At 42.5% G+C, this 27,997-nt stretch overlaps 1 protein-coding gene across 4 annotated transcripts; it reads right to left on the reverse strand.

Moving 5' to 3' along the window:
• Positions 1-1,641: 1,641 nt before the first annotated feature.
• Positions 1,642-27,921, reverse strand: LOC112070277 (GRAM domain-containing protein 2B). Of its 4 annotated transcripts, none has more exons than XM_024137702.2 (12): positions 27,734-27,921; positions 11,914-12,054; positions 11,693-11,753; positions 11,485-11,557; positions 11,025-11,128; positions 9,826-9,924; positions 9,391-9,531; positions 9,084-9,180; positions 7,879-7,974; positions 7,570-7,669; positions 2,625-2,732; positions 1,642-2,118 (listed from the first exon to the last, which is right to left on the reverse strand). In XM_024137702.2, exons 1-12 carry the CDS (start codon positions 27,823-27,825, stop codon positions 2,103-2,105), a joined length of 1,128 nt encoding a protein of 375 aa, XP_023993470.1. In that variant the 5' UTR covers positions 27,826-27,921; the 3' UTR covers positions 1,642-2,102. The 4 variants fall into 4 exon arrangements, with proteins under 4 accessions (XP_023993470.1, XP_023993468.1, XP_023993469.1 ...); XM_024137700.2 differs by having other exon boundaries at positions 1,980-2,118; positions 2,629-2,732; XM_024137701.2 differs by lacking the exon at positions 27,734-27,921 and adding an exon at positions 21,882-22,061 and having other exon boundaries at positions 1,980-2,118; positions 2,629-2,732.
• Between the last annotated feature and the right edge of the window lie 76 nt (positions 27,922-27,997).

Genomic DNA, 27,997 nt, shown 5'->3' on the forward strand with positions numbered 1-27,997 from the left:
ACCATTTGAAGACATACTACATGTGCTGTCTACTGGTGGGGAAGGACGGCGACTGACAGTACTGCTTTATGTCATGTAGGCATACATCTTTTAGCCCAACATCTGACTACAACTACCCAACCGTAACAGGATATAACAGACGTCACTTCAACGCTCTTCATGTCCCGTCAACACAGARTACCCAGTATTGAGCTAGTCAGACAGATGTTAGATTGTCGATATGTTTCAAGTTGTCRGTCGAAAAACAAGAGGGGAAAAAAACAAGTTAAAACAAAAATCACAGACTGATATATTGCAACGGTACAATGGGATTCTCAATGAAGAGTGGATTGAGCATTATCTCTGTGGTGGACAAGGACAAACTCAATGTGTGTGACAACCCCAACCCTGAGTGGTGCCGTGACCCTGAAACCGGCAGGTTGCACCCACCCCTGAGAAGAACATAAGGTCTTAGCACCATCAAATTACTAAACTAAAGAATGAAAACGCCTGCTTCCCCACCACCTCAGTCAAATGTTATGTCTTTGGATTTGGGCAGGTTCAGCAACTTTTAAAGTGCCCTCGCTTGCTCACCAGAGACATTATTTTGGCCTCACTTTTTTTTTTTTTTTTTAAACAAACAATTCTCACCACAACAGACTCCATAAAAAAAAAAAAAATCCCTACAGGTTGCTAATCCCCCCCCATGGATAATCTTTATTGCATATTGAAATACATTTTCTGGACCACCTATTTTTTGCTTTGTTTAAAATTAGGACCTCACTAACAACGTCACTTGATAGTTACACTTTTATGGTTGTTCTCTCAAAAAAGGTGACTCAAATGAGTGTGCATAATATATCAGTCAAGTATCCGATGTTCCAGACACATGCAATAACATACAATATGTTGCTACTTGAACAGTCCTGAAACGTCTGAACCAGCAGGAACAAGTGTTTGTTCTCAACAGGCCTGTCAACGACTAGGTTTGATTCTTTGCTTTTCACAGGTCAGTTCCTTCTAAAACAGTACAGAAGTCATCAACAGATGTATTAAAATCTGAATAAGACAATAGTATTGGTTTGGAATATCCAAAACTACTTTGATGATCAAAGTAGTAGAAGAGGGAAGTAGTAGAAAATGGAACCTCTACAAAAGAGACGACGTTCAACCTGATCGTACTCTTTTTGGCACGTTGAAGATGCATACATCCAGTGAGAATCAAGGGAGTGGCCTCCAAAGCATTGATCATTAAAACAGGTTTAAATCATGCCAATGGCAGGATTAATACTGCTGATCTTAAAGAGAGGAGAGGAAGAGACTGTCAGGAGAGGAAATCAAAATGGTTGCTCGGCTAGCTGATCCGTGTAAGAGAAGATATTTATTGTTATCATTATGGCCGATTACCAGAAGAATCCTTCAAGAGTACCCGCATATGACTTAGTAGTGAAAGATTAAATACAGATCGACTTGTAACACCCTGATGAAGTGATACCATAGTAGGAGATAAGAGTCATAAGTMATCTCTGTGCACTCTGCATCTTTGGCCTTGCATAGCACTTGTACCTTAGTGTTAAAGGTGTTAAAAAAGCAAACCCAGGACTAGGCTGGAATCAGGTCGTCTGCACAGACCACATGCTCTTGAAGAGAATACATAGGATGGAAACGAGCACACATTCCAGAGTTCTCTGAGTAATCGCTTCTTGTCAATCTGATCCGAGAGCAGATTGAGTTGACKATCGCCTCCCCTCTTCAGTTGGTGCTCAGTTTGAGCCAGTTGGCTTTGGTTTCAAGTCAGGCACACAGCAGATCRTGTGTGTGTGTCCTGTGTTGGCTTGGCTCTGCTTGCTGCGAGTCGTGGCTGGCCTGGGTCTAGCTCTCTTAAATATAGCCCTTTCAGATACCCATCGGTCTCTGAAATCATACAGGGAGGTGACGGGCCATCACTAGAACACCATCAAAATGTCTCCTAGTTCTTCCTTCAAGTTCTTCTAGGAAGAGGACAGTATATCTTCAACACGAGAGCTCCAGTTCTCTTTTTTCATTGTTAGATCTTCAACTGGCGCCATATTGTCACATCCTCCACTCATGAGTCATCCAACATCTCCTCCGGCCAATCAGGGTTATGTGTCCTTATACCTAAGAAAGTGAAAGAAAGCAGTTCAGTATAATTATTTAAAAAAATAAAGGCAATACAAAAGGATTTGGCTTTGCATCAACTGAGCTGCATCTCTTATGGGAATTTGAAAGTCAGAACTCTGAAAAGGGGAGGGAGAGGAAACTTGCACAACCACAAAAGGGCAGATAAGATATCTTAGGTCATCAGAAGTCTCAGTTAATAATTGTCTGAAATCACACCTGTGTATAACCACAGCACAGGTATACGGGCATATGTCTCTCATAGAGATCTTGGACCAGGCTGCTGCTCAATCTGCTTGAGCCAACTGACCAGGTCCTACCACTGTATAGCCATCAAAGATGGGTGCCTAAAGCCCGCCAGAATCTGGAGCCAGGCAAWGAAAATAGTCATGCTTGCGTTCATATATAAAAAGGCAAGTTTAAATTAAAGAAATGACATGGTTGCTAGTTGTGGYTGTGACATGTTATGTGGAGGTTAGGATATGGTTGGGTGGGGGTCGTCTTACCCACTCTGTGAGGAGAATTCAGGGAGGGCACCTAGAGAGGTCAGCTGTTCCTCCAGAGCCACGATGCGGAGGCCGATGTACCCCGACGATAGCAGCAGCAGTACCACCCTAAAACACAGAATGTTAAGTCACACTCTCGTGCAGCTTCATTTTACATCAATTCAAAGCAGACATGCAAAACGAGTTTCCTCCAAATCTATTGTCATCGTGTGGTAGAGCACGGAGAAGAATGGGAGAAACTCGTAGCGTCACACCCAAGGAGACTCGAGGCTGTAATCGCTGCCAAATGTGCTTCAACAAAGTACTGAGTAAAGGGTCTGTATACTTATGTAAATGTGATGTTTATTTAAAAAAAAAAAAAGTAGCAAAAAATAACCTGTTTTTTCTTGTTATTTTGGGGGTATTGTGTGTAGATTGATGAGGGGGAAAAACAATTGAATCAATTTTAGAATAAGGCTGTAATGTAACAAAATGTGGAAAACGTCAAAGGGTCTGAATACTTTCCGAATGCACTGTAGTCTTCAAAGAGCACATTCCAATGCTTAAACTTAGTCTCACACAGCAGGTAGTACTATATCTAGATATGGCGCTGCTGGACCTTATGTAACTCACAGGTCAGAACTGCTGCTGCAATATGTTACTTTTTTGGGGGGGGTGACACGACAATTCAAAGAAATGCGAGTTATAGATCTGTCACTCATTGAAAGCCAGTCTAAGAAGCTGTAGATCTGTTCAATGTGCGCTATTTCTATGCTTCCCATTCTTCTGCCTCTTCCTTTCGGTTTTGATCACACAGCTAAAAATACAATATTTTGGGTTATGGAAAATATTTTCCACAGCGGTTTAGATGGTACAATGAYTCTCTATACTTGCTTGTTTTGTCACAAACTGAAATTTGCYAAACTATTAGAATCTTAGCAATCAGGAAACGGCAGCGCGATTTCTGMATAGTGCATCTTTAACCAGACACATAGCTTTTGTTAATCTCGTTGTTTTATCACGTGTGACTACGCCTGGAAACGTGTTGGTTACCATGCATACGCCTGGAAACGTGTTGGGTACCATGCCTACAGAGTACACGCCTGGAAACGTGTTGGTTACCATGCACACGCCTGGAAACGTGTTGGTTACCATGCATACGCCTGGAAACGTGTTGGTTACCATGCATACGCCTGGAAACGTGTTGGTTACCATGCCTACAGAGTACACGCCTGGAAACGTGTTGGTTACCATGCCTACAGAGTACACGCCTGGAAACGTGTTGGTTACCATGCCTACAGAGTACACGCCTGGAAACGTGTTCTGTGAAACGAGAGACCCTAAAGCTTACACACTCACGAATGCATTCAAACTGAGCAAACACAGAATAGGCTACGTGTTTAGTAAATAGAGATTATTAAAGGATGAGTGTTGAAAGAGATTGTGATATCTCACATCTCAAAATAGGGCTACTTAATGTTAGATCACTCAATTCCAAGGCAGTTATAGTCAATGAACTAATCACTGATCATAATCTTGATGTGATTGGCCTGATGGAAACATGGCTTAAGCCTGATGAATTTACTGTGTTAAATGAGGCCTCACCTCCTGGTTACACTAGTGACCATATCCCCCACGCATCCTGCAAAGGTCGGAGGTGTTGCTAACATTTACGATAGCAAATTTCAACTTACAAAAAAAACTACCTGCGTTTTCATCTTGAACTTCTAGTCATGAAATCTATGCAGCCTACTCAATCACTTTTTATAGCTACTGTTCACAGGCCTCCTGKGCCATATACAGCATTCCTCACAGAGTTCCCTGAATTCCTATCGGACCTTGTAGTCATGGCAAATAATTCAAAYTTTTGGTGACTTTAATATTCACATGGAAAAGCCCACAGACCCACTCCAAAAGGCTTTCGGAGCCATCATCGACTCAGTGGGTTTTGTCCAACATGTCTCCGGACCTACTCACTGCCACAGTCATACTCTGGACCAAATTTTGTCCCGTGGAATAAACGTTGTGTATCCTAATGTTTTTCCTCATAATCCTGGACTATCGGACCACCATTTTATTACGTTTGCAATCGCAACAAATAATCTGCTCAGACCCCAACCAAGGAGCATCAAAAGCCGTGCTATAAATTCTCAGACAACCCAAAGATTCCTAGATGCCTTTCCAGACTCCCTCCACCTACCCAAGGATGTCAGAGTACAAAARTCAGTTAACCACCTAACTGAGGAACTCAATTTAACATTGCGTAATACCCTAGATGCAGTTGCACCCCTAAAAACATTTGGTCATAAGAAACTAGCTCCCTGGTATACAGAAAATACCCAAGCTCTGAAGCAAGCTTCCAGAAAATTGGAACGGAAATGGCGCTCGACCAAACTGGAAGTCTTCCGACTAGCTTGGAAAGACCGTACCATGCAGTATCGAAGAGCCCTMACTGCTGCTCGATCATCCTATTTTTCCTAACATAATTGAGGAAAATAAGAACAATCCAAAATGTMTTTTTGATACTGTCACAAAGTTAACGAAAAAGCAGCATTCCCCAAGAGGATGGCTTTCACTTCAGAAGTGATAAATTCATGAACTTCTTTGACGAAAAGACCATGATCATTAGAAAGCAAATTACAGACTCCTCTTTAAATCTGCGTATTTCTCCAAAGCTCATTTGTCCTGATTCTGCACAGCACTGCCAGTACCAAGGATCAAGGGAGACACTCAAGTTTTTTTAATACTATATCTCTTGACACATTGATGAAAATAATCATGGCCTCTAAACCTTCAAGCTGCATACTGGACCCTATTCCAACTAAACTACTGAAAGAGCTGCTTCCTGTGCTTGGCCCTCCTGTTGAACATAATAAACGGCTCTCTATCCACCGGATGTGTACCAAACTCACTAAAAGTGGCAGTAATAAAGCCTCTTGAAAAAGCCAAACCTTGACCCCGAAAATATATTTTTTAAACTATCGGCCTATATCGAATCTCCCATTACTCTCAAAAAGTTTAGAAAAAGCTGTTGCGCAGCAACTCACTGCCTACCTGAAGACAAACAATGTATACGAAACACTTCAGTCTGGTTTTAGACCCCATCATAGCACTGAGACTGCACTCGTGAAGGTGGTAAATTACCTTTTAAATGGCGTCAGACTGAGGCTCTGCATCTGTCCTCGTGCWCCTAGACCTTAGTGCTGCTTTTGATAGCATCGATCACCACATTCATTTGGAGAGATTGGAAACCCAAATTGGTCTACACGGACAAGTTCTGGCCTGGTTTAGATCTTATCTGTCAGAAGGATATCAGTTTGTAGATGGTTTGTCCTCTGATAAATCAACTAAATTTCGGTGTTCCTCAAGGCTCCGTTTTAGGACCCCTATTGTTTTCACTACATACATTTTACCTCTTGGTGATGTCATTCGGAAACATAATGTTAACGTTCACTGCTATGGGGACGACACAGCTGTACATTTCRATGAAAYRTGGTGAAGCCCCAAAATTGCCCTCCCTGGAAGCCTGTGTTTCAGACATAAGGAAGTGGATGGCGGCAAATGTTCTACTTTTAAACTCGGACAAAACCGAGATGCTAGTTCTAGGTCCCAAGAAACAAAGAGATCTTCTGTTGGATCTGACAATTAATCTTGATGGTTGTACAGTCGTCTCAAATAAAACTGAAGGACCTCGGAGTTACTCTGGACCCGGATCTCGTTTGACGAACACATCAAGACTGTTTCAAGGACAGGTTTTTTCCATCTACGTAACGTTGCAAAAATCAGAAACTTGAAGAAGAAAAAAATGAATCCATGCTTTTGTCACTTCTAGGTTGAGACTACTGCAATGCTCTACTTTCCGGCTACCCAGATAAAGCACTAAATAAACTTCAGTTAGTGCTAAATACGGCTGCTAGAATCTTGACTAGAACCCCAAAATTTGATCATATTACTCCAGTGCTAACCTCTCTACACTGGCTTTCTGTTAAGGCAAGGGCTGATTAAGGTTTTACTGCTAACCTACAAAGCATTACATGGGCTTGCTCCTACCCATCTTTCTGATTTGGTCCTGCCGTACATACCTACACGTAMGCTACATTCACAAGACGCAGGTCTCCTTATTGTCCCTAGAATTTCTAAGCAAACAGCTGGAGGCAGGGCTTTCTCCTATAGAGCTCCATTTTTAAGGAATGGTCTGCCTATCCATGTGAGAGACCCAGACTCAGTCTTGACCTTTAAGTCTTTATTGAAGACTCATCTCTTCAGTAGATCCTATGATTGAGTGTAGTCTGGCCCAGGAGAGTGAAGTTGAACAAAGGCTCTGGAGCAACAAACCGCCCTTGCCGTCTCTGCCTGGCCGGTTCCCCTCTCTCCACTGGGATTCTCTGCCTCTAACCCTATTACAGGGGCTGAGTTACTGGCTTACTGGTGCTCTTCCATGCCGTCCCTAGGAGGGACCCACTTGAGTGGGTTGAGTCACTGACGTGATCTTCCTGTCCGGGTTGGCGCCCCCCCCCCCTTGGGTTCGTGCCGTGAGGGAGATCTTCGTGGGCTATACTCGGCCTTGTCTCAGGTTAGATAGTTGGTGGTTGAAGATATCCCTCTAGTGGTGTGGGGGCTGTGCTTTGGCAAAGTGGGTGTGGTTATATCCTGCCTGTTTGGCCTTGTCTGGGGGTATCGTCGGATGGGGCCACAGTGTCTCCYGACCCCTCCTGTCTCAGCCTCCAGTATTTATGCTGCAGTAGTGTGTGTGTCGTGGGGGGGCTATGGTCAGTCTGTTATCTGGAGTATTTCACCTCCCCCTCTCCCCTGAGCCCTAGGACTACCTGGCCTGATGACTCCTTGCTGTCCCCAGTCCACCCGGTCGTGCTTTGACATCAGCTGATGTAAGAAGGGCTTTGTAAATACATTTGATTGAGACGTTAGAGGTCACTTACAGGTTAAAGGTTATTTAGAGGTYGCTTACAGTATTAGGTAGATGAAGAGGAGAGTGTTGAGGCTGCTGGCGTCTCTCTGGATGAGAAGGGAGCAGGCGTTCCGTGTCACACTCCACACCCATGAGCCACCTGACCCAGAAGAAATGGAACAACACTTGGTTAACATCTGTAGGTCATCTCCAGCCAGGACGKCTTTTATTTAAAATCGCCAAATAAAATAAAATCCACTTCAGCAAACACAACAGGCTTGTCAGTGGCTCGCTGCATGAAAGTTTTTGTACAGTCACGTGCATTTCTGTTTGTGTGAGAAAAGGAGCCAGCCAGAAACATAGACCTACATTGTGGGTGGTTAGCTGAGAGGTCCTCTGAGGCGCTGTCTCTCTGCTGTGTGTTTTTGCTCCTCGGGGTGGAGTTGCTCCCTTGAGGCACTAGGTCTGAGAAGAAAAAAAGAGGGGGGCGGGGGGCATACACGTTAGTCCATCTCTGAAAACATGACCTTGGACTTTGCATATAGAGGTCAGGTACATACACAACAGATAACGCTAACTTGTAGCCAACTGTAAACTTTATTAGTCTACACATTAGGACCTATAGGAGAGGTTGAACTTTGTGCTTAATATGAAACCTAGTCCTAGATTAAAAAAGCATGCTCAAGACAAACAGGCCAGAGGGGTATCCTACGAAGCAAGCTACATCTACTCAGGGTTTTCTGAAGCTAACCAGCTTCACATTCCAACTCAGGGTTTTCTGAAGCTAACCAGCTTCACATTCCAACTCAGGGTTTTCTGAAGCTAACCAGCTTCACATTCCAACTCAGGGTTTTCTGAAGCTAACCAGCTTCACATTCCAACTCAGGGTTTTCTGAAGCTAACCAGCTTCACATTCCAACTCAGGCGTCATCCGTACTAGGACGGTGGATATTGCTCATCCTCCATTAAAATCTATCAGGCCGTAACTTTGCGTGTCAAACACAGAACTCTTCATTGAGACAATGCTGAAACATCCATCCATGGGAGAGTCAGAACTCTTCATTGAGACAATGCTGAAACATCAATCCATGGGCGAGTCAGTGGCACATTTTCCATTGGTGCCAAAATCAAAATGAAAGAAAACGTATCTTGCTAATTCAACAGGCTGTGGTGTGAAATAGGTTTTTAGAAGTGCTGTGTTAATTTTATTATTTATGGTTAATACAGCCTTGTGTGCTTATCAATGTACAACCACATTCACCTCCCCCCCTCCACTCATATCAATAAAATAATTGTATTAAGTCATAGACAATTGCGAGAGGGGGGGAATCTGATTTCATTGGTCCTCAATTCGCAGCTCAGACACTTCATTCAGGATAAATGGAGTTAGCCTGCTCCGGAGCAGGTTAGTGCTGAGGGATTTGTTGTCATAGACATTTACCTGGTTAAAAMGTGACCCACTTCGTATGACTGGTTATTCCGACTTGAACTCAGAGTTGACCAAAGTTACCTCGCCAACTCCTCAAACCTGCTTCATAAAATACCACTCTGGTATTCCAGTTAGGTTTACTCACCTTTGTTTGGTCTTGGTGGGGGTGAGTCGAGGAAGAGCTTCGGGTCTGACCCGTCCGGCTGGTCAAAACTGTCGTCTAGACTGGACTGACTGGAGTTCTGTGAGAGAGGTCCATGGAGAGAGACAGTGGGTTAAAACCAGATTCAAAATAGAGGCCAAAAGATCTACAGTGRAATATGAGGAAGTATCAGCAGATTACAAAGGGCTGTTGTAGTATCTGCAGTACCTGTCGCTCAGGGAAATCCATTAGGCCGCCTTTAAACTTTATAAAATGACATCTTTATGAATTTGAAGATTATAAAACTTACCACCAGCTTGTCCTGATCAAAACTATTCTCTGCAGAAGAGAATAGAGGGCTGCTGTTGGCACTTCCATCATTCAGTTGAGGACACACGGACCGCAGGAGCTTGTAACACGCCTCTCGGTTCCGCAAAGACACAAACAGGTACTGAAAAYACACACAGGAGAGACATTTAGCCTGGATGCCCTTGTATGCCCTGGAACAGGCAAGGCTGCAACCGTTCACCTTCAAAATGTACATTGTTAAATAAGCCAGTCATTAATCAGAGTCAAATCTTACATGTCATCCATCAGAGGTCAATGTGTAGTACACAACTTGTCTGATGACTTCGACAGCCCTCTATTAAATATTGATATTAAAACCACCAGTATAGATCTAATCATCTGATTAAGGTGGATTATGCACTGGGCCAATGGGAGAACTGAGAAAGTGACCCCTGACCTTCTCTCCCTCGGTGGTGCGGATAGACAGGGCATTGGGCACCAGCAGGGCAGTGTTCTGCTTCTTCACAATTTGCACACTGGTCACAGGGACCACTAACTGTAGAAACAAATAGAGGACCAACAAACCTTCACTTGATACTTACTGCATTCTGGCTTCTTTTTTTTCATGACTTTAGATGTACAAAGTTAAACTAACACACTGAACAAAAATATAAACAACATGTAAAGTGCTGGTCCTATGTTTCATGAGCGGAAATAAAAGATCCCAGAAATGTTCCATACGCACAAAAAGCTTATTTCTCTAAAATTTTGGGCACAAATTTGTTTACATCGCTGTTAGTGAGCATTTCTTCTCTGCCAAGATAATCCATCCACCTGACAGGTGTGGCATATCAAGAAGCTGGGGACAATAAAAGGCCACTTTAAAATGTGCAGTTGTCGCACACAATGCCACAGATGTCTCAAATTGGGGGAGCGTGCAATTGGCACGGTGACTGCAGAACTGTCCATCAGAGCTGTTGTCAGAGAATTTAATGTTCATTTCTCTACCATAAGCCACCTCCAATGTATTTTTTTGAGAATTTGGCAGTACGTCCAAACGGCCTCACAACCGCAGGCCACGTGTATGGCGTTGTGTGGGCGAGCAGTTTGCTGACGTCAATATTGTGAACATGCCCCATGGTGGCAGTTGTATTATGGTATGGGGCAAGCATAAGCTACAGACAACAAACACAATTRCATTTTATCTATGGCCATTTGAATGCATAGATATGACGAGATCCTGAGGCCCATTGTTTTTAAGGAATTTGTGACCAACGGATACATATCTGTGTTCCCAGTCATGTGAAATCTATAGATTAGGGCCTAACGAATTGACTGATTTCCTCATATGAACTGTAACTCAGTAAAATCTGAAATTGTTCCATGTTGTGTTTATATTTTTGTTCAGTATATAAATAAACTGTGTGTTAAACATGAACACGTCATTGGGAAAGATGTGTAGACATTTCTCCATTAGCTAGTAATAGGACTTCTAAACTGTCCATTGACAAATAGGACAAAGTTCAAACCATGTTGTTTAACTGAACAGCCTAGTCCATATTCCACACAGAACAGCCTACTGCTATGCCATGGAGWGAAAAYAAAGTATACAGACGAACAATCAAGRGTCAGGGTCGCCCATCAAGGGTTGCTTACCTTGGTGTCCTTGAGCAACACTGAGGAGTGGAAGCACGCGTGATGCTTGGTGACATAGAGCCTGCCGTGGTAGAGCACCTCTTTCTGCAGGGCACAGATGTACGCTGGGAGAGAGAGGGAGGACATGGGGAAGCATTAGTTACATAAGTCCTGGCAGCGTGATGACACACTGTCAGTCAGCGTGGGTAAAGGCAAAAATGACTGCCAGATAAACGTGCACCATTGTCAGTTACTATGGCCCCTGCAGATTCACTTAACCCTGCCACCGTTTGAACGAATAGTAAAAAAAAAAAAAAGATTTTATTTTTTTTATTTAAAAGTCACCGCTCATGTTTTTGTGATTTATGACTTTGTGAAAAGCATGACTAGCTGTTCCCATGACATGACTATTTGGCACAGGCGTCACATGTCGTTTGGAGAGTCACCATTGGCCACCGATAATATTCAAAACGTCACTTACCATGTAGCAAGTCTTCAGTCTCTGGAATGTCAGGAAACAGCYTGTGGAATGTTTTGTTGTGCTTTATAAAACTCTGTAGAACAGAAGAGGAAAAGCTTACTAAATTGACCATGTTAAARTACTGAGTAGTCTTGAACACTTGATAAAGCAGCTGAGTATAGCTATCCCAACMACAAACAGTGTCAAAAAGTCAGAAGAGTGAACGTACACTTTGTGAACCGATGCTTAAAGTCCTCTCCAAACTTCTGTCCACATCGAACGTCCGAGACCTGTGGAAGACCGAGATCATCAGCATGACGTTACTGGCTTTAGCAGGTTGCTGACATTCACACAGAGGCCKTAGCTTCAAAGAGAAAACAGGTATGTTTATAAGACTATGAAAGGCCCAAGTCKTGAGTGTACATGGTTGCACAGGGTCAGTGTAGTTACCTGACAGGGGCTTGTCTGGTGAAAGTTCTGCTCTGCTGCAGCAGCAGCTCCAGTTGGGTCTCCTCCAGACTGAGGGGTTTCCTGGTCTTCTCCAGCGTCTTACTCTCCTTCACAGACAATCCTCCGCTCTCCACCTGGTAGCTGGAAGAGAGGACCAGAAGGTTTCGGTGACAGGGCAAAATAGATCAACCAAAACACCCATCAATCTTAAGCCACTGATGTATGAGGGGCTAAAGAGAGACAACATATACATCTATTTTCTAACGCGCCATTTGTATTTAGACTTGACAATTGTCGAACCATGAAGTATCGAATATGAATATTACGTAATGAAGCACTGCTTTCCAAACATGACGTCTAGCCTAATTCCTTCAGAGGGCTGTCTTAAATACACGCCATTAAGATGGATATGAATATTACGTAATGAAGCACTGCTTTCCAAACATGACGTCTAGCCTAATTCCTTCAGAGGGCTGTCTTAAATACACGCCATTAAGATGGATATGAACATTGAACATTGTATCCCAGCCACTGGGAAACAACAAGTTAATTGTGAAATGAGAGAAAAGGTCTTTATGAGGAGTGGAAAAGGTGACCCTTTTTCTGTAGCCTGCCTTATCGTATCAGTCAAAATGGTGTGTCACACTGTGACAAGTCTGTAAAGTTCTAGCTAGTAAACCACAGCTTTCTGGTAAATGCAGCAAAGCGAGGTGTTTGGCGACTAGCTTCCTTKTAGGCAAATCATATGGGTGATTCTCATGAAACCAGTTTCAAAGAAGCACTATGCTGAAATCCCTCCGCCATTTCCTGGTTGCTAAAATTCTAATAGTTCGCAACAAAACAAACAAGTATAGYGTAGATAATCATTGTACCATCTAAACCAATGCAAAAAATATTTTCCATAACCMAAAAATATTGCATTTTCAGCTGGTGTGCGAAACAGAAAGTAGAAGGCCCAAAAACTAAACTTCAGAACGGTAAGATTAGAAATAACACAGAGAACAGATGTACTGCTTCTTAGACTGGCTTCCAATGAGAATGACAGATCTATAAAGTTATAGATTGAGGCGTTTCACTATGGCAGTAGTAAATTGAGTTAGAAAACCCATGATGCATCTGTCAACAATCAAATATCACTCTGAAGACTAAGATGCCTAGTTTATGGCACATTGTCTTGTTATAAATACATTTTACATTTGACAATTAAAAAAAAAAAAAAACATTTTTCACCCAAAATTCTCATTACTGAAATATGTCATGAATAAATGGTTGGATAATTTTATACAATTTTACTTTAGAAAAACCTAACAATAGGTTGCTGCAGTTTGTTCATGAATCAGATTTTTTAAAATGTTTAATAGTAGTTGAAGTTTACATTAAAACTAATACGTATTATGTAAAATGCGTCTGTGGACATTTCTAATTACCGTAACACTTTTTCAAGTTACTGTAAAAAAAAATATTATATTTAAAAGTTATTCACCCATGATGCATCAAATCTATGTTMATTTTAATTTCTTGACTTATAGGCCTTCATAATTAGGTTCTTACTCTCTAATACCCCCTTCACGACACTTTACCTTCTCATTACSAAAATGACTAAAAAGTACATTTAAAAAAATAGCTTACCATTACCAACATGGAGGCATGAATGGGCTTTAGTAATCGGGTCAATTGTTTGCTGATTCAAAATGGCCGTCTCCTATTATTTGCAGATTGAAGGGCCTCATTGCCAAAAAAACATTTTTAGGTCAGTTTTTGGCAAGTAGAACCTTAATCTTGGTAACGATAATAAGCTAATCCTTATTTTTTATTTAACCTTTATTTAACCAGGTAGGCCAGTTGAGAACAAGTTCTCATTTACAACTGCGACCTGGCCAAGATAAAGCAAAGCAGTGTGACAAAAAACAGAGTTACACATGGGATAAACAAAAGTACAGTCAATAACATAATAGAAAAATCTATATACAGTGTAAGGAGGTAAGGCAATAAATAGGCCATAGTAGCAAAGTAATTACAATTTAGCAAATTAACACTGGAGTGATAGCTGTGCAGACGCTGATGTGCAAGTAGAAATACTGGTGTGCAAAAGAGCAAAAAAAAGTTAAAAACAATATGGGGGATGAGGTAGGTAGTTGGATGGGCTATTTACAGATGGGCTGTGTACAGCTGCAGTGATCAGTAAGCTGATGCTTAAAGTTAGTGAGGGAGATATAGGTCTCCAACTTCAGTGATTTTTGCAATTCGTTCCAGTCATTGGCAGCAGAGAACTGGAAGGAAAGGCGGCCAAAGGTGTTGACTTTGGGGACGACCAGTGAAATATACCTGCTGGAGCGCGTGCTACGGGTGGGTGTTGTTATGGTGGCCAGTGAGCTGGAAGACGGAGCTTTGCATAGCAAAGACTTATAGATGACCTGGAGCCAGTGGGTCTGGCGACGAATATGTAGCAAGGGCCAGCCGACGAGAGCATACAGGTCGCAGTGGTGGGTGGTATATGGGGCTTTGGTGACAAAACAGATGGCACTGTRATAGCAAATTGGATGTAGTCTGAGTARAGTGTTGGAGGCTATTTTGTAAATGACATCGCCGAAGTCGAGGATCGGTAGGATAGTAAGTTTTAYGAGGATATGTTTGGCAGTGTGAGTGAAGGMGGTTTTGTTGCGAAATARGAAGCCAATTCTAGATTTAATTTTGGATTGGAGATGCTTAATATAAGTCTGGAAGGAGAGTTCACAGTCTAGCCAGACGACACCAAGGTATTTGTAGTTGTCCACATATTCTAAGTCAGAACCGTCCAGAGTAGTGATGCTAGTCGGGCAGGCGGGTGCGGGCAGCGAGCGGTTGAAAAGCAAGCATTTMGTTTTACTAGCGTTTAAGAGCAGTTGGAGGCCACGGAAGGAGTGTTATGGCATYGAAGCTCGTYTGGAGGTTAGTTARCACAGTGTTCAAAGAAGGGCCAGAWGTRTACAGAATGGTGTCGTCTGCRTAGAGGTGGATCARRGAMWMACCMGCAGCAAGAGCGACATCATTGATATATACAGAGAAAAGAGGTATAATTAATTACTAGGACCACTGCTTACACCCATTGTATAGTTTTTTTGTAAAACAGTTATTTGATTAAGTAGGGGTTGTCAAGAAATATGGGTGTATAAACCCCATGTACAGTGGGTATCATAAGTATTCACCTACCTTGAATGTTCACATTTTGTTGCGTTACGAAGTGGGATTGAAATAGATGTGACTTTTTGTCATTGATGTAGACAAAACAGGCTACTCCATAATGTCAAAGGGAAAAGAAAATTCAACAAATGTTTACAAATTAATAAAAATTAAAATAGTAAGTATTCACATACTTAATATTATTTATTCACTAAATTAGTTCAGGAGTAAAATGTGGCATAACAAATCACATAATAAGTTACATGGAATCACTGGGTGAAATAAGGGTTGGTTTTTAATGACTACCCCTTCCTCTTTCCTCCATACATACTACATCAACTCGTAAAAAAAGAGAAACGTCCCTTTTTCAGGACCCTGTCTTTCAAAGATAATTCATAAATATCCAAATAACTTCACAGATCTTCATTGTAAAGGGTTTAAAACACTGTTTCCCATGCTTGTTCAATGAACCATAAACAATTAATGAACATGCGCCTGTGGAACGGTYGTTAAGACACTAACAGCTGACAAACGGTAGGCAATTAAGGTCACAGTTATGAAAACCTAGGACACTAAAGAGGCCATTCTACCGATTCTGAAAAACACCAAAAGAAATATGCCCAGGGCCCCTGCTCATCTGCATGAACGTGCCTTAGGCATGCTGCAAGGAGGCATGAGGCCTGCAGATGTGGCCAGGGCAATAAATTGCAATGTTCATACTGTGAGACGCCTAAGACAGCGCTACAGGGAGASAGGACGGAAAGCTRATCGTCCTCGCAACACCTGCACAGGATCTGTAGATCAGGACATCACACCTGCGGGACAGGTACAGGATGGCAACAACAACTGCCCAAGTTACACCAGGAACGCACAATCCCTCCATCAGTGCTCAGACTGTCCGCAATAGGCTGAGAGAGGCTGGACTGAGGGCTTGTAGGCCTGTTGTAAGGCACTGATGAAGACAACCAACGTTTCGACAGACAAGCTATTAAATTATTGCATCTGAGCTTCTAGAGTGTGCGGCTCTCCTTTAATTTTTCAAGGCAGGTCCTCATCAGACRTCACCGGCAACAATGTTGCCTATGGGCACAAACCCATCGCCGCTGGACCAGACAGGACTGGCAAAAAGTGCTCTTCACTGACRAGTCGCGGTTTTGTCTCACCGGGGGTGATGGTCGGATTCGCGTTTATCGCCAAAGGAATGAGCGTTACACCGAGGCCTGTACTCTGGAGCGGGATCGATGTGGAGGTGGAGGGTCCGTCATGGTCTGGGGCAGTGTGTCACAGCATCATCGGACTGAGCTTGTTATTGCAGGCAATCTCAACGCTGTGCGTTAAAGGGAAGACATCCTCCTCCCTCATGTGGTACCCTTCCTGCAGGCTCATCCTGACATGACCCTCCAGCATGACAATGCCACCAGCCATACTGCTCGTTCTGTGCGTGATTTCCTGCAAGACAGGAATGTCAATGTTCTGCCATGGCCAGCGAAGAGCCCTGATCTCAATCCCATTGAGCATGTCTGGGACCTGTTGGATCGGAGGGTGAGGGCTAGGGCCATTCCCCCAAGAAATGTCCGGGAACTTGCAGGTGCCTTGGTGGAAGAGTGRGGTAACATCTCACAGCAAGAACTGGCAAATCTGGTGCAGTCCATGAGGAGGAAATGCACTGCAGTACTTAATGCAGCTGGTGGCCACACCAGATACTGACTGTTACTTTTGATTTTGACCCCCTTTTGTTCAGGGACACATATTTCCATTTCTGTTAGTCACATGTCTGTGGAACTTGTTCAGTTTGTGTCTCAGTTGTTATGAATCTTATGTTCATACAAATATTTACACGTTAAGTTTGCTGAAAATAAACGCAGTTGATAGTGAGAGGAYGTTTCTTTTTTGCTGAGTTTACATACGTCAGGCCCCTCAGTCAAGTGTTGAAGCACAGATTCAACTACGAAAGACTAAGGAGCTTTTCAAAAGCCTTAAAGAAGRGCAGTGATTGGTAGATGGGTAACAATAACAAATCAGACATTGAATATATCTCTCTAAGCATGGTCAGGCTGTGGATGATGATKTAAACCCGTTCCGGACAGAAAGGAAATTGCTCAGACACGTTACCATGAGGTCATTCGTGATTTTAAAACAGCTACAGAGTTCCTAGGCTGTGATGGGAAAAATATTAAATCAACATTGTAGTTACTCCACAATAAATGACCTAAATGACAGTTTGAAAACAATAAAAGAATACAAAAATATTCCAAAACACACATCCTGTATGCAACAAGACACTAAAGTTATATTGCAAGAAAACACAGCAAAGGCATAAACCTTTTGGCCTAAATGCAAAGCCTGATGTTTGGGGCAAATCCAACATCACGGAGTAACTGCCTCCTTATTTTCAAGCATGGTGGTGGTTGCATCATGGTATGGGTATGCTTGACACGTTATGAGGATAAAATTAAACGAGATGGAGCTAAGCAMCGGCAAAATAAATAATTTAAAAAAATATTGCTTCAGTCGGCTTTCCACCAGACACKGGAAACAAATTCACCTTTCAGCAGGACAATAGCCTACAACAAGGCCACATCTACACTGGAGTTGCTTACCAAGAAGCCAATGAATGATCCTGAGCGGCCAAGTTAGATTTTCAAGCGAATTTAAGTCAAAACTATGTCAAAACTTCACCTTGCCCATTATTATTTTGAAAATAATAAAAATGGGCAAAGATTGCACCATCCTGGTGTGCAAAGCTGTTAGAGACTCACCCAAGACAACTTACAGAGGCACTTACTGCCAAAAGGTGTTTCTAACATGTATTGACTCATCAAAAAAAAGCCCTTCCCGTAATCGGGGCGGCAGGTAGCCTAGTGGTTAGAGTGTTGGACTAGTACCGGTAACCGAAAGGTTACAAGATCAAATCCCTGAGCTGACAAGGTAAAAACCTGTTGTTCTGCCCCTGAACAAGGCCACTGTTCCTAGGCTGTCATTGATAATAAGAATTTGTTCTTAACTGACTTGCCTAGTTAAATAAAGGCAAAAAAGGGGGGGTGAATAAATACTTATCTAATCTATAGTAAGGTGTTTAACTTCATTACTTTATATTGTGTTGCAGTAATGAGATAAATTAACTAACTCCATTAATTTAATTTTAAATCTATTYGTTTTCAGTGTGTTTAACTCAGGCTTGGTGAGCAATGGAAAAAAAAACGAGAATGATAATTTTTGCGTTGGTAGTTGTGGATATTGTGGTAAAATGCATATTATCTGATCAATAAACATYATTATTAAAATAGAAAAATACAGATCCTAACCTTAGCGACCCAAGAGGAATGATATATATTTTTCTTTGTCAAGTGCCAGTTGTGAGAATCAYCCATATATGATTGCAGTAAACATCTTCAAATCAATTCCATTTCAAAATGTACGCAAGCCCAAGTCGAATCCAATAAAGGCAATACAAAAGACAATCATAGGACAGAGTTGATTTTTTTTCTTCTTCAAAGGACAGAAATAGAACATAAAATAGAATCTCAATGGATTTAGGCTACCAAAAAAACACACTAGACGAAGATCAACGTAACATGACAAAACAAACAGGTCTCAACCTGAATCGTGAATGTCTGTGCAGAAGTCCAAATAATTTGCCTGAAAAGTATTATACAATCAAATGAGTTAAACTGCCGTCTAAAGTCTTACCCGTTCAGACGCAGTCTCCCAGACGAACGAAAACTCATATACCTATTCATAGCAAGACCTTATCTGAATAAAAGCACACTTCAATCCATAATGTGCCGTCTGTCAAAACAGTTGAAGAAAACTTGAAGGTCCTCTTTTCTTTCCAACACTGCTGCAATGGAATGGTTTTTTTCTGAGTGACTTCTGAACCAGTTCAGTCTGGCCATATCCTTCAAGTGAAAGCAGTTCTATTACCTGAAGGATGTGGCTTTGTGTTGAAATGGTGTGACACTTCGTAGTGGGTGACGTAAGCCTAAGGGCCCACGCCTCCTTAGTGGCGCAATGCACAGGTGGGGACATGTAAAAACAAAAAAATCCCTTCCCGTCATCTAAAAAAGTTCCACTAGCTCAGAGTGAAAATGAAYGAACTACGGATCCTTTTTATATAGGCTGGCCTGTGGATCTTGTTTAGCTTGAAGACATCTAGTTCAGGGAAAGTCTGAGAAACCCAGGGAGGTGTGTGAGAGGTCTTCACGGATCCCCCTGTACCCGAATACCCGAGACCCCATCCRGACCCGAGCAGGTCCAAATCAAGAATTCTAAATAATGTCACGGATCTGATTGTCACGGGTATGTGTAATTTTAACTGAATTGTACAGATCCAAACACTACTGCTGCAGTAGAGCCAGATACATTTGTATCATTTATGCTGCTGCTCTTGCTTTTCATGAGAACGGTGCGTGTAGTTTGAGCAAAAAACTTCAAGAGTTGCTCTGATGAGTTTACTCTGTCATCACCCCCCCCCCCATTACAATATGTAATTTCCTTGAAACGCATTTAATAATATTTCTACGATGTCCGCCCACACTAGACACACACGCAACTCTTAATCCTGCCAAGTGAGTCCCGTTTAGAAAACCGGTATCAAATGAACCATTGGTGACAGACATGGCATACCAGCATTGTCTATATGCCACGGTCTATTCTAGACCTGCACTGGTTCCTAGCTACATGACATACATGAGCGGTCACGAATTAAGCAATAAGGCCCGAGGAGGTGTGGTATATGGCCAATATACCACAGCTAAGGWCTGTTCTTATGCAAGACGCAACGCAGAGTGCCTGGACACAGCCCATGGCTATGGTATATTGGCCATATAACACAAACCCCCGAGGAGCCTTATTGCTATTATAAACTGGTTACCACCGTAATCAGATCAGTAAAATGACCCGTGGTATACCATGGCTTTCAGCCAAATCACAATTCAGGGCTTGTACCACCTAGTTTATAATTGCCAATATACCTCTCACTATTGTATGAACTGCCAATTATACCACAGGCACACAGCGCTTTCAAAAACCATTAGGCCTAGGCTATATCAGATAGCAATAAGGTGTTGTATAAAAGATAAGTCACGGGCAATTACAAAATTGTAGTTGACTGGAAAACTACTTACATCACGCACCATGTGACAGTTACATCACCGGGCTGACATGATCAGCTCTGTACAAGGCAAACAATGACCTGCAAAACCTCCCAATAGTAAAACACTTTATCTACAMTGTTACAGGAACACAGGTTAAATGCTTTATGGTTTCCCTTTAGGCTGCTTACAGTCTAGGTRTAAAACAGAGAGCAGGATTCCCCAACTAGCAGCCAGCGGGCCCAATTTGGTTTCATTTGCCCCCCCCCCCTCACAATGTTTTGTGAGCCAAATTTATTTTAAATTGTTGGACATTAGACTAAAAACACCAGTGATTTTCTGGAAATCKGTTCAAGTATTATCATGCATAATAGACACATGATCGTATACAAATGTAAGCAAGGTTTGAAATTATTATGTTTTAGTCAGGCTTCTTGCGGTCAATTTGCAGGCTACAAATGATTTGTAATTATGTTCCGACCCCCATCCCGACCATCTGCTCAAGAAAATACAAACAAAATAGGCCAGCGGCTAAATCAGGTCGATGATCCCTGGTATAGAGCATGGTACGTATAGGCATTACAGTGAAGACATACATTTCAATCTCATTGAGGAATGTCTGACAATTAGATCATGCCTGTCATTGTGTTATTCTATAAATGAAAATGAGGAAGATGAGAATCTGATAGAACAGGTCCCGTCTGTGGTACAGAAGACAGGACACATTGGCCAGGTCTCAAAGCAAACATGGGGATGGAATGTGCATGCTTAGACGGTTGAACTCTCAGATCCTGCCACGTAACATATGTGCGTGCTTATTTGGWGCGTTGGCTGGCAGCCAGTCCCACAGTACTTGCTAGCTACACTGTTTGTTGTGGAGGCCTTCCAAAAAAAGATATGTTTGCTGCCTGTCTGCTAAGTTTGAGACGAGAATCCACCGTACTGTAGCCTACTTGTAACATGTGGTCAGCGAGGTCCAAATCACAGAATACGATTAAAATTAAAATGCAACAGCCAATGAAATGCAGGGGGAATAACAAAGTCAAGCAACCAATTTGTTGCATGCTAGAAGTTGTATAAGGGAAACTGTAGTCTACTAAAGTAATTCACATTGTCATATAATAGTGTTTCCCCCATAGTTTCTATGATGTCCTCTATATTGGTTTASCAGCAGCCCACCGCCCAGAAGCACTTTTAAAAAGATCAGGGTGATAACCTCCAAGGTAACTAGCTTGTAATCCAGAAAGTGTAGCCAACCCGCTGTATGCCCCCAAGGAATACACCAGCAGATCAATTGAGGCCAATAGGCTGTGATCTAGAGATGGTTCCACTCCCTCTGGTAATGGACTTCGACACGGAGGCCATGACTAATCCTGGGCCACGGTTCAGCAATCAAACGTTGTTGAACGTCGCAGATAGAAATGCCATGATTTAGAGCTGATGCTATTCCTTATTCTACACGTCAGAGGCACGTTTGTTCTACATAGCCTATTTCTATCTGAACTTCTCAAAACGTTGCRTCCTGCTGGTGGTTGGAGTCAAGCAAGCCGTTTGGCTAAATCCACAGTCGACACTGAGGGAGAAAAGTCACACTCACGTAAAATGGAAAAGCCTTGACGGCATTCACACACACTCAGGCTACACCCTGATCCGTCCAAAATATTTAAAAAACCAGTGAGTAGGCTGTGACAGGTGAAGAGGATAAAAGAGCCCTACCTCGCCCCATTCCCAGCACGACGACAGTCTGTAGCATCCTGGTCATACCACTGGCTGTTTCCTCTCTCCATGATCAGCCAAAGCTTGTCCTAAACCACCTTTTCTTCAGCTGCTACAGAGAGAGAGCCCCCGCTGGTCCGAGCACAAGCAGTGTGTGTGTGTGTGTGTGTGTGAGAAAAAGGAGTGTGTACTTTTTGCTCTCCGGTCTGGACCCGGGAGCAACTGCAGACAGTCAAAAGGGTGTAAAGGTCTCTCTCTTTTACAGCTGCAGTTCAAAACAACATTGAAGGGTAGGAAGAGAAGCAGCACACAGAGACAGAGAGACAGAGAGAGAGAGTGGGGGATGAAAAAGCAACAAGAGGGTTGGATTCCAAGCCACACTGACCCCACTCAGATTGTGTCACCTGGCGTTACCTTGGAAACAGCTGACATTGGGAAGGGAAGAGCGTGAGGTGTGGAATTAACACCAGCCTCTATTCTCACCACAGCATGAAAATGGCTTCAAATGACACCGAGTCACTGAAATGGCAGTCAAATTCAAAATGACTCAAGGGATGGTGCTACAAAGCAACCAGTACAATGAGCAAGGAATCAAAATACACATGGACAACGGCGCCTGTTAAAAAATGACACCTTTCAGAGGCATGAGTTCAAATTCAGCCCGTAGGTGGATCCATATTTGAGTAGGGCTTCAGGTTGAACGCACTTCTTAAAAAAAAATGTTTACACTTTTGGGAGTCACAACTAATGTTGGTGGGGGAAAGAAAAAACCATTGGCATCTGTGTTTTCAGGAGGACAGAAGGGGGTAGCCACTTGGGACTGAGGCTATAACTAACATGGTGACCAGACCGGACACGTCGCAAAATTAATATAGAAATCCATGTTATTCAATTATTGCGYGCGCGCAAACGAGCGTCTGCAATGCCAAGGGCTAAAATAGAAGTCATTCCTATTTCTGACGCAGATCGCGCTGAAAGTCCTGCCTCTCCCATCTCCTCATTAGTTTATAGAAGCAGGTACCCACGTATCATCTCCTTCTTTGGTTATACCCACGTGGGTGATTGAAAGACRAASTCTGTTGCCGGTTGTCGTGGTAATACTATGAAAGTTTAGATGCGATCACCATATAAGTTCAAAGATGAAAAAGCCTGGAAGGAGGAGAGATGACTAGAAGTTGTCGGAGTAGAGGACCTTGTGCATTTCAGGTAAAATAACTCAATGTTTATATCCCAGGACAAATTAGCTAGCAMCAGCAAGCTAGCTAAATAGGACAAATTAGCTAGCAAGTGCAAGCTAACTAGCTAAATTGCCATACCTGTTTAATGCTTTTCGACCTGTCCCCAAATGAATGTAATTGGTTCAGAGTTTTGATATTTTAACCTGCGTGTCGTGATCGCGTTTGGTGTAGGGGGACAAAATACATATATGCACGATAGCGCACTCGCGCAGCCAGTTTGGGTTCCGTTTTAGCGACTCATTCTCACACTTAGATGTTAGCTGATTGCACTAACGCTAGCTGATCCCAGAGATTTCCAGTCATTGCGCCAACGCTAGTTAGCAAATTGGTCCAGAAACAACCTTTAAAAAAATGTAGAGACATAAATTGTATTCATCAGTTAAAATCAGACTCTGGGTAAGTACAAAAAACACAAAAAATCTTTCACTTTCCCTTTAACCGTAAGTTTGACCCAAGGATTGTCATGCTTAACACCTCCTGGACAGACAGAGATTCCACAACATAAATGGCCAGCAGTCTTAAATTAGCCCCTTACTACTCCTACTTTCTAGCATGTGTAAATCCACTTATATGTGCCATTTAGCAAACGTTTTCATCCAGAGCAACTTATTCATGCATACATTTTACATRGAGGTGCTCACGGGAAACGAACCCACTACCTCGACATTGCAAGCACCATGCTCTACCAACTGAGYTACAGAAGACCACTTAACATAGACTCMTATAACAGGCTTTTACTGAGGACTGTGAAAGAGTCAAATGCAAAAAGGTTACTTATCTAGCATGTGTCGTTACATGAATGACATTTTAGCATAATGTTTTCAAGAGTCTCATTGGTGGACAACAAAGAAGCAGATTGGCCTATCAGCTGATGAGCTCTTCCTCATCAGGCCAATTCAATGACATTTGCAATTGAAAAGGACTTCACACTTGCATGTCAAAAGGCCAATTGTTTGCTTTGGCAACAAGAAAAACTAAAATATGGTTTAAACTCCTAGTCAACTCTGTACTTTAAAGCTGCAATGTAAGCAAGGTGGCTACTGACCACTTCTCTGCTGAAAAAATAAATAAATAAATAACACTGTCTAGTTCATTAGGCCAAGTCGACACACATGATTTTACCTGCACACATTGTACGAGCTGGACCAACAGCACCTCCATCCCTATCCACTTRATTTCTGCCGTCATTTGTCCGCTTCAGTTTAAATCACCGGGTATGATATGTATCGGCTGCTATGGTCACACAAGGAGCTAAGAGGGCTTATCGCAGAACAGCTCTTACCATTGCCATTCCCAGCCATTATACATGGGGTTATGTACGGGACAGGCAGGGCATCACAGAATGTAGCACTAACATTTTGAAGCTGAGMCATTCTCGTGTGCTCTGCCGCGCAGTACAGTCATATCTGACTAAGATCATAAAATGGTGTCAAATTCTTTAACCTCGTCAAATATAAGACAGGCGACATTATTTCACAGAAAATTAATGATTTTTTAAAAAATCTATTAATATCAGTTTGTGGGAAGATGGGAAGCTTGTTACAGATCTGGTAGTACACTATCCTCGTTGAGGTGGTATACGATATCTCCTCATGTCCGCAAAAGCAACTGCATTGCATAAGCTAAAGGGTGGACTAGATAGGTTCCTCTGTTTACCACATCAGGGGGGGGGAGAGGTGGGGAGGCATTTCAGCAGCAAAAGTTGTCCCACGACTCCGCAAATGGTGGTCCTTAAGAGCTTTGACAGATGTGGTGGTCCTCAGAACAGGAAGAAAAAATATCCAGTCAGGTGAACTGCTGATTACCTATCGCCCAATCATATTGGTTGCAGCCAAACGCAAAGACCAGGTGACAAAAGATGGGCTCTCCTGAACTTGCTCAAATTAATTGTTTTACAGTGYGCCGATTAAAAGTAAGGGAAAGTACAAATTCCAAAGCTTTCACACATGGCCTAACCATACATAAATATTTTGTACAAATAACTAAGGTTAACAGAACAATCCAAAACCATTTTTTTGTTCAGCCTAATCTAAGTGCCACAAGGGCAAACAGCACAGTTCAATTCAAGCAAATATGACAAATCTACTTTACATCCCAGTATTGAGCAAGAGCAAAACAGTCAACTAATCAAGTGATGTGAACTGAGGCCAGCGAGGGTTCAGGGAGGGTGCCGYTTTGCTCTGCAGCAGACTGGTCCAACAGGACAAGGCAGGGTGCCAAACAACGATGCGGCGCGCCGTCAGGCCCAGCAGAACAATGTGTTTGGGAGTGTCATACCACTTCCTCCATGTTCAGCCGACACAGACAGAAGGCAATTCTTCCAGCAGAGCCTCACGATAGTCACACCACCAAGCAGGAAACTCCCACCTGGCTCTCACACCATGTAAGTACAAAAATGAGTATATCAAAACCTGAAGAGAGTTAGGCTTAGCCTTAAATAACAATAATTCAAAAGGTTTGGTTAAATCCCCTTAGTCTGGTAATGTAAGCCTCCCCTGCCCCTGGTTGTGAGCTACCTAACCAGCCCCCAGGTTCCTATTGGCTCATTCTTCCCCTTTCCTCTCCCCTGTAACTATGCCCCAGGTCGTTGCTGTAAATGAGAATGTCTTCTCAGTCAAGCACCTTCAAGGAGCCAGATGGACACCCGGGGAGAATTTCAATTACATTTCCTTGATTGCTCATGTCTTCTCTCCYTGCCTCCTACTCAAAACCCATTGGATGAGAAGGTCACAGGGGCAGGACCTCAGACCTTCTCATCCAATGGKTTTTGAGAGGGAGGCGAGAGGACCAGAGGAATCAAGGAAATMCRATTGAAATKCTCCCCTGGCCTGCAGCCCCTCCCCRTCTATTCCCAGCTTCAACGTAAGACTATTTGAACTTCAAAACTACCCATCCTCCTTTAGACAAGTACACATTGTTAGAACTGTACACTCGAGGACCTGAGAGATTACCCCCACCAATGTCACTTTCACATACCAGTAACAGTGAAAGAGATCGGCTAGAGGGTCAGGGATAACAGGAAATCCAATTGTTTTCCAGGGGACTGAGGATGGAAAGTAACAGGATTTTCTATTGTAYGGGGCTTAAAACGGTGATATGCTACGGCCATGATATAAAAAGGGAAAGACCACCTGTGGTTGACCCATGGGGAATAATAATAATGCGTTTCCATTGACCATTTACCCTGGTGTTTTACCCTAAAGACTCAGCCTTTTCTGTTTATATTTACACGGACCGGCAACCGTGTCTCATGGCTCCGGCAGACATGCCCTGAATTGGGGCCAAGCCTCCGGATACTTTAACTGTCATTTACATAAATGGCTAACTGAACTTTAACACCTTGTCACAAACAAACTGTCTTGAATGATGAAGAGATTGTTGATTCTGATAGCCACAAGTCTGTAGTGGCACACTGCTGATGAAAACAATAACACTAGAGCTGACATTAACATAAMAACCCCAGTGACACACCGATGGGGGGGMTAAATGGAAAATAGAACATGTCTCATGTGTGTCCCCTGCTGTGACGTCGATCCATACAGTCTGTGGTTATTCTCAGAGCAGGATCATCACCGCCATCAGCAGGAGAAATAAATAGTGTTGTCATTCTGATCCACATAGTGGTGCAGGAGGACGGTGAGGTAATCGGGTTTTCCTCTGCGAGAGAGGGGCAATGAGATTTACAACTGTTCTGAACCTGAGCATTGGAAGATGTAATAACAACAATGTAAGCTGTCCATTTTCATTAAAAAAAAAACTCAACACATACCCCCTTCTGTTAACAGTGGTGAAAAGTTAATATTATGGGCCTGTTTTGAATGTAAAGAAACTCACTTTCCTTGACTGTAGGCTTGTGGATTTCTGAGTTTGGCTAGTTAGGGTGTCAATGATAATATGAAGGCCTGAGTGTAAAAAGTATTCCACTGCGACCTAATTAATGCAGAACATCCAACACTAGCTATATATATATATATACAGCCAGACATTTTTTAAATCAGGAAGCTCTATGCATCAAAATATACGATGTTTACGCGTGCCTTAGGTCCAGCTGTTTGCACAACGAATGTTCCTTTGAGACACTCCAAACAGCTGACGAGCATTTATTTGTGAGATAGTAGACATGATTACCTTTGAAAATGTGTTCAATAACAACTGTAGTTACATAGCTAGTTATGTCACCTAGGATGTAACTAACTAGCAAGGCTTGGCTTCATAACAAGCCAGTTAAAGATCGCACAGGGCTGTATATGCATCGCCTGAGGAACATAAACGACTCGTGCAACAATAGTAATAACTATATAAAGCAATTCAGTGAACATGCTTAATGCAATGATACAAATATCTAGTTACGTTATATTGAATTCAAAACGTTGATATTAGCTAGCTAAGTTCGTTTTTTATAAGAAGCGGATAGCCAGCTAACGTTAGTCAAGTTAGCATCTGTTTGTTTGCACATCCACCCATTGGTACAGAGCGCTAAAGCTGGGCTAGCGGTTTTTGTCGAACAGTTAGTTAGCTAGCTATATATTCAATACAATTCAAGGGGCTTTATTGGCATGGGAAACATGTGTTAACATTGCCAATGCAAGTGAGGTAGATAATATATATCCTTACCTTTCTTTCATGAAGTGCTTGATTCTGACGATTGCCTTTTCATCCATCTTCCTCAGGAAGGTTTTCAATCGATCCGTATTGTTTTCAAGCATTCTTCTTCCAACCGGTGTTCGACTCCAAACGCCGCTCCACCAGAGATGTTGCACGCCGACTCTTAGATTTGTTTAGTTTCTCCTCTATTTTTTGTCCYACTCTAGCTATGACGATACATTAAATTAGCTTAAATCGGACCAAGCCAACTGACCAATGGGAGAGGAGGCAAGT

The sequence above is a fragment of the Salvelinus sp. IW2-2015 genome, unplaced genomic scaffold (assembly GCF_002910315.2).
Source record: "Salvelinus sp. IW2-2015 unplaced genomic scaffold, ASM291031v2 Un_scaffold1273, whole genome shotgun sequence".
NCBI classification, from domain to species: Eukaryota; Metazoa; Chordata; class Actinopteri; order Salmoniformes; family Salmonidae; genus Salvelinus; species Salvelinus sp. IW2-2015.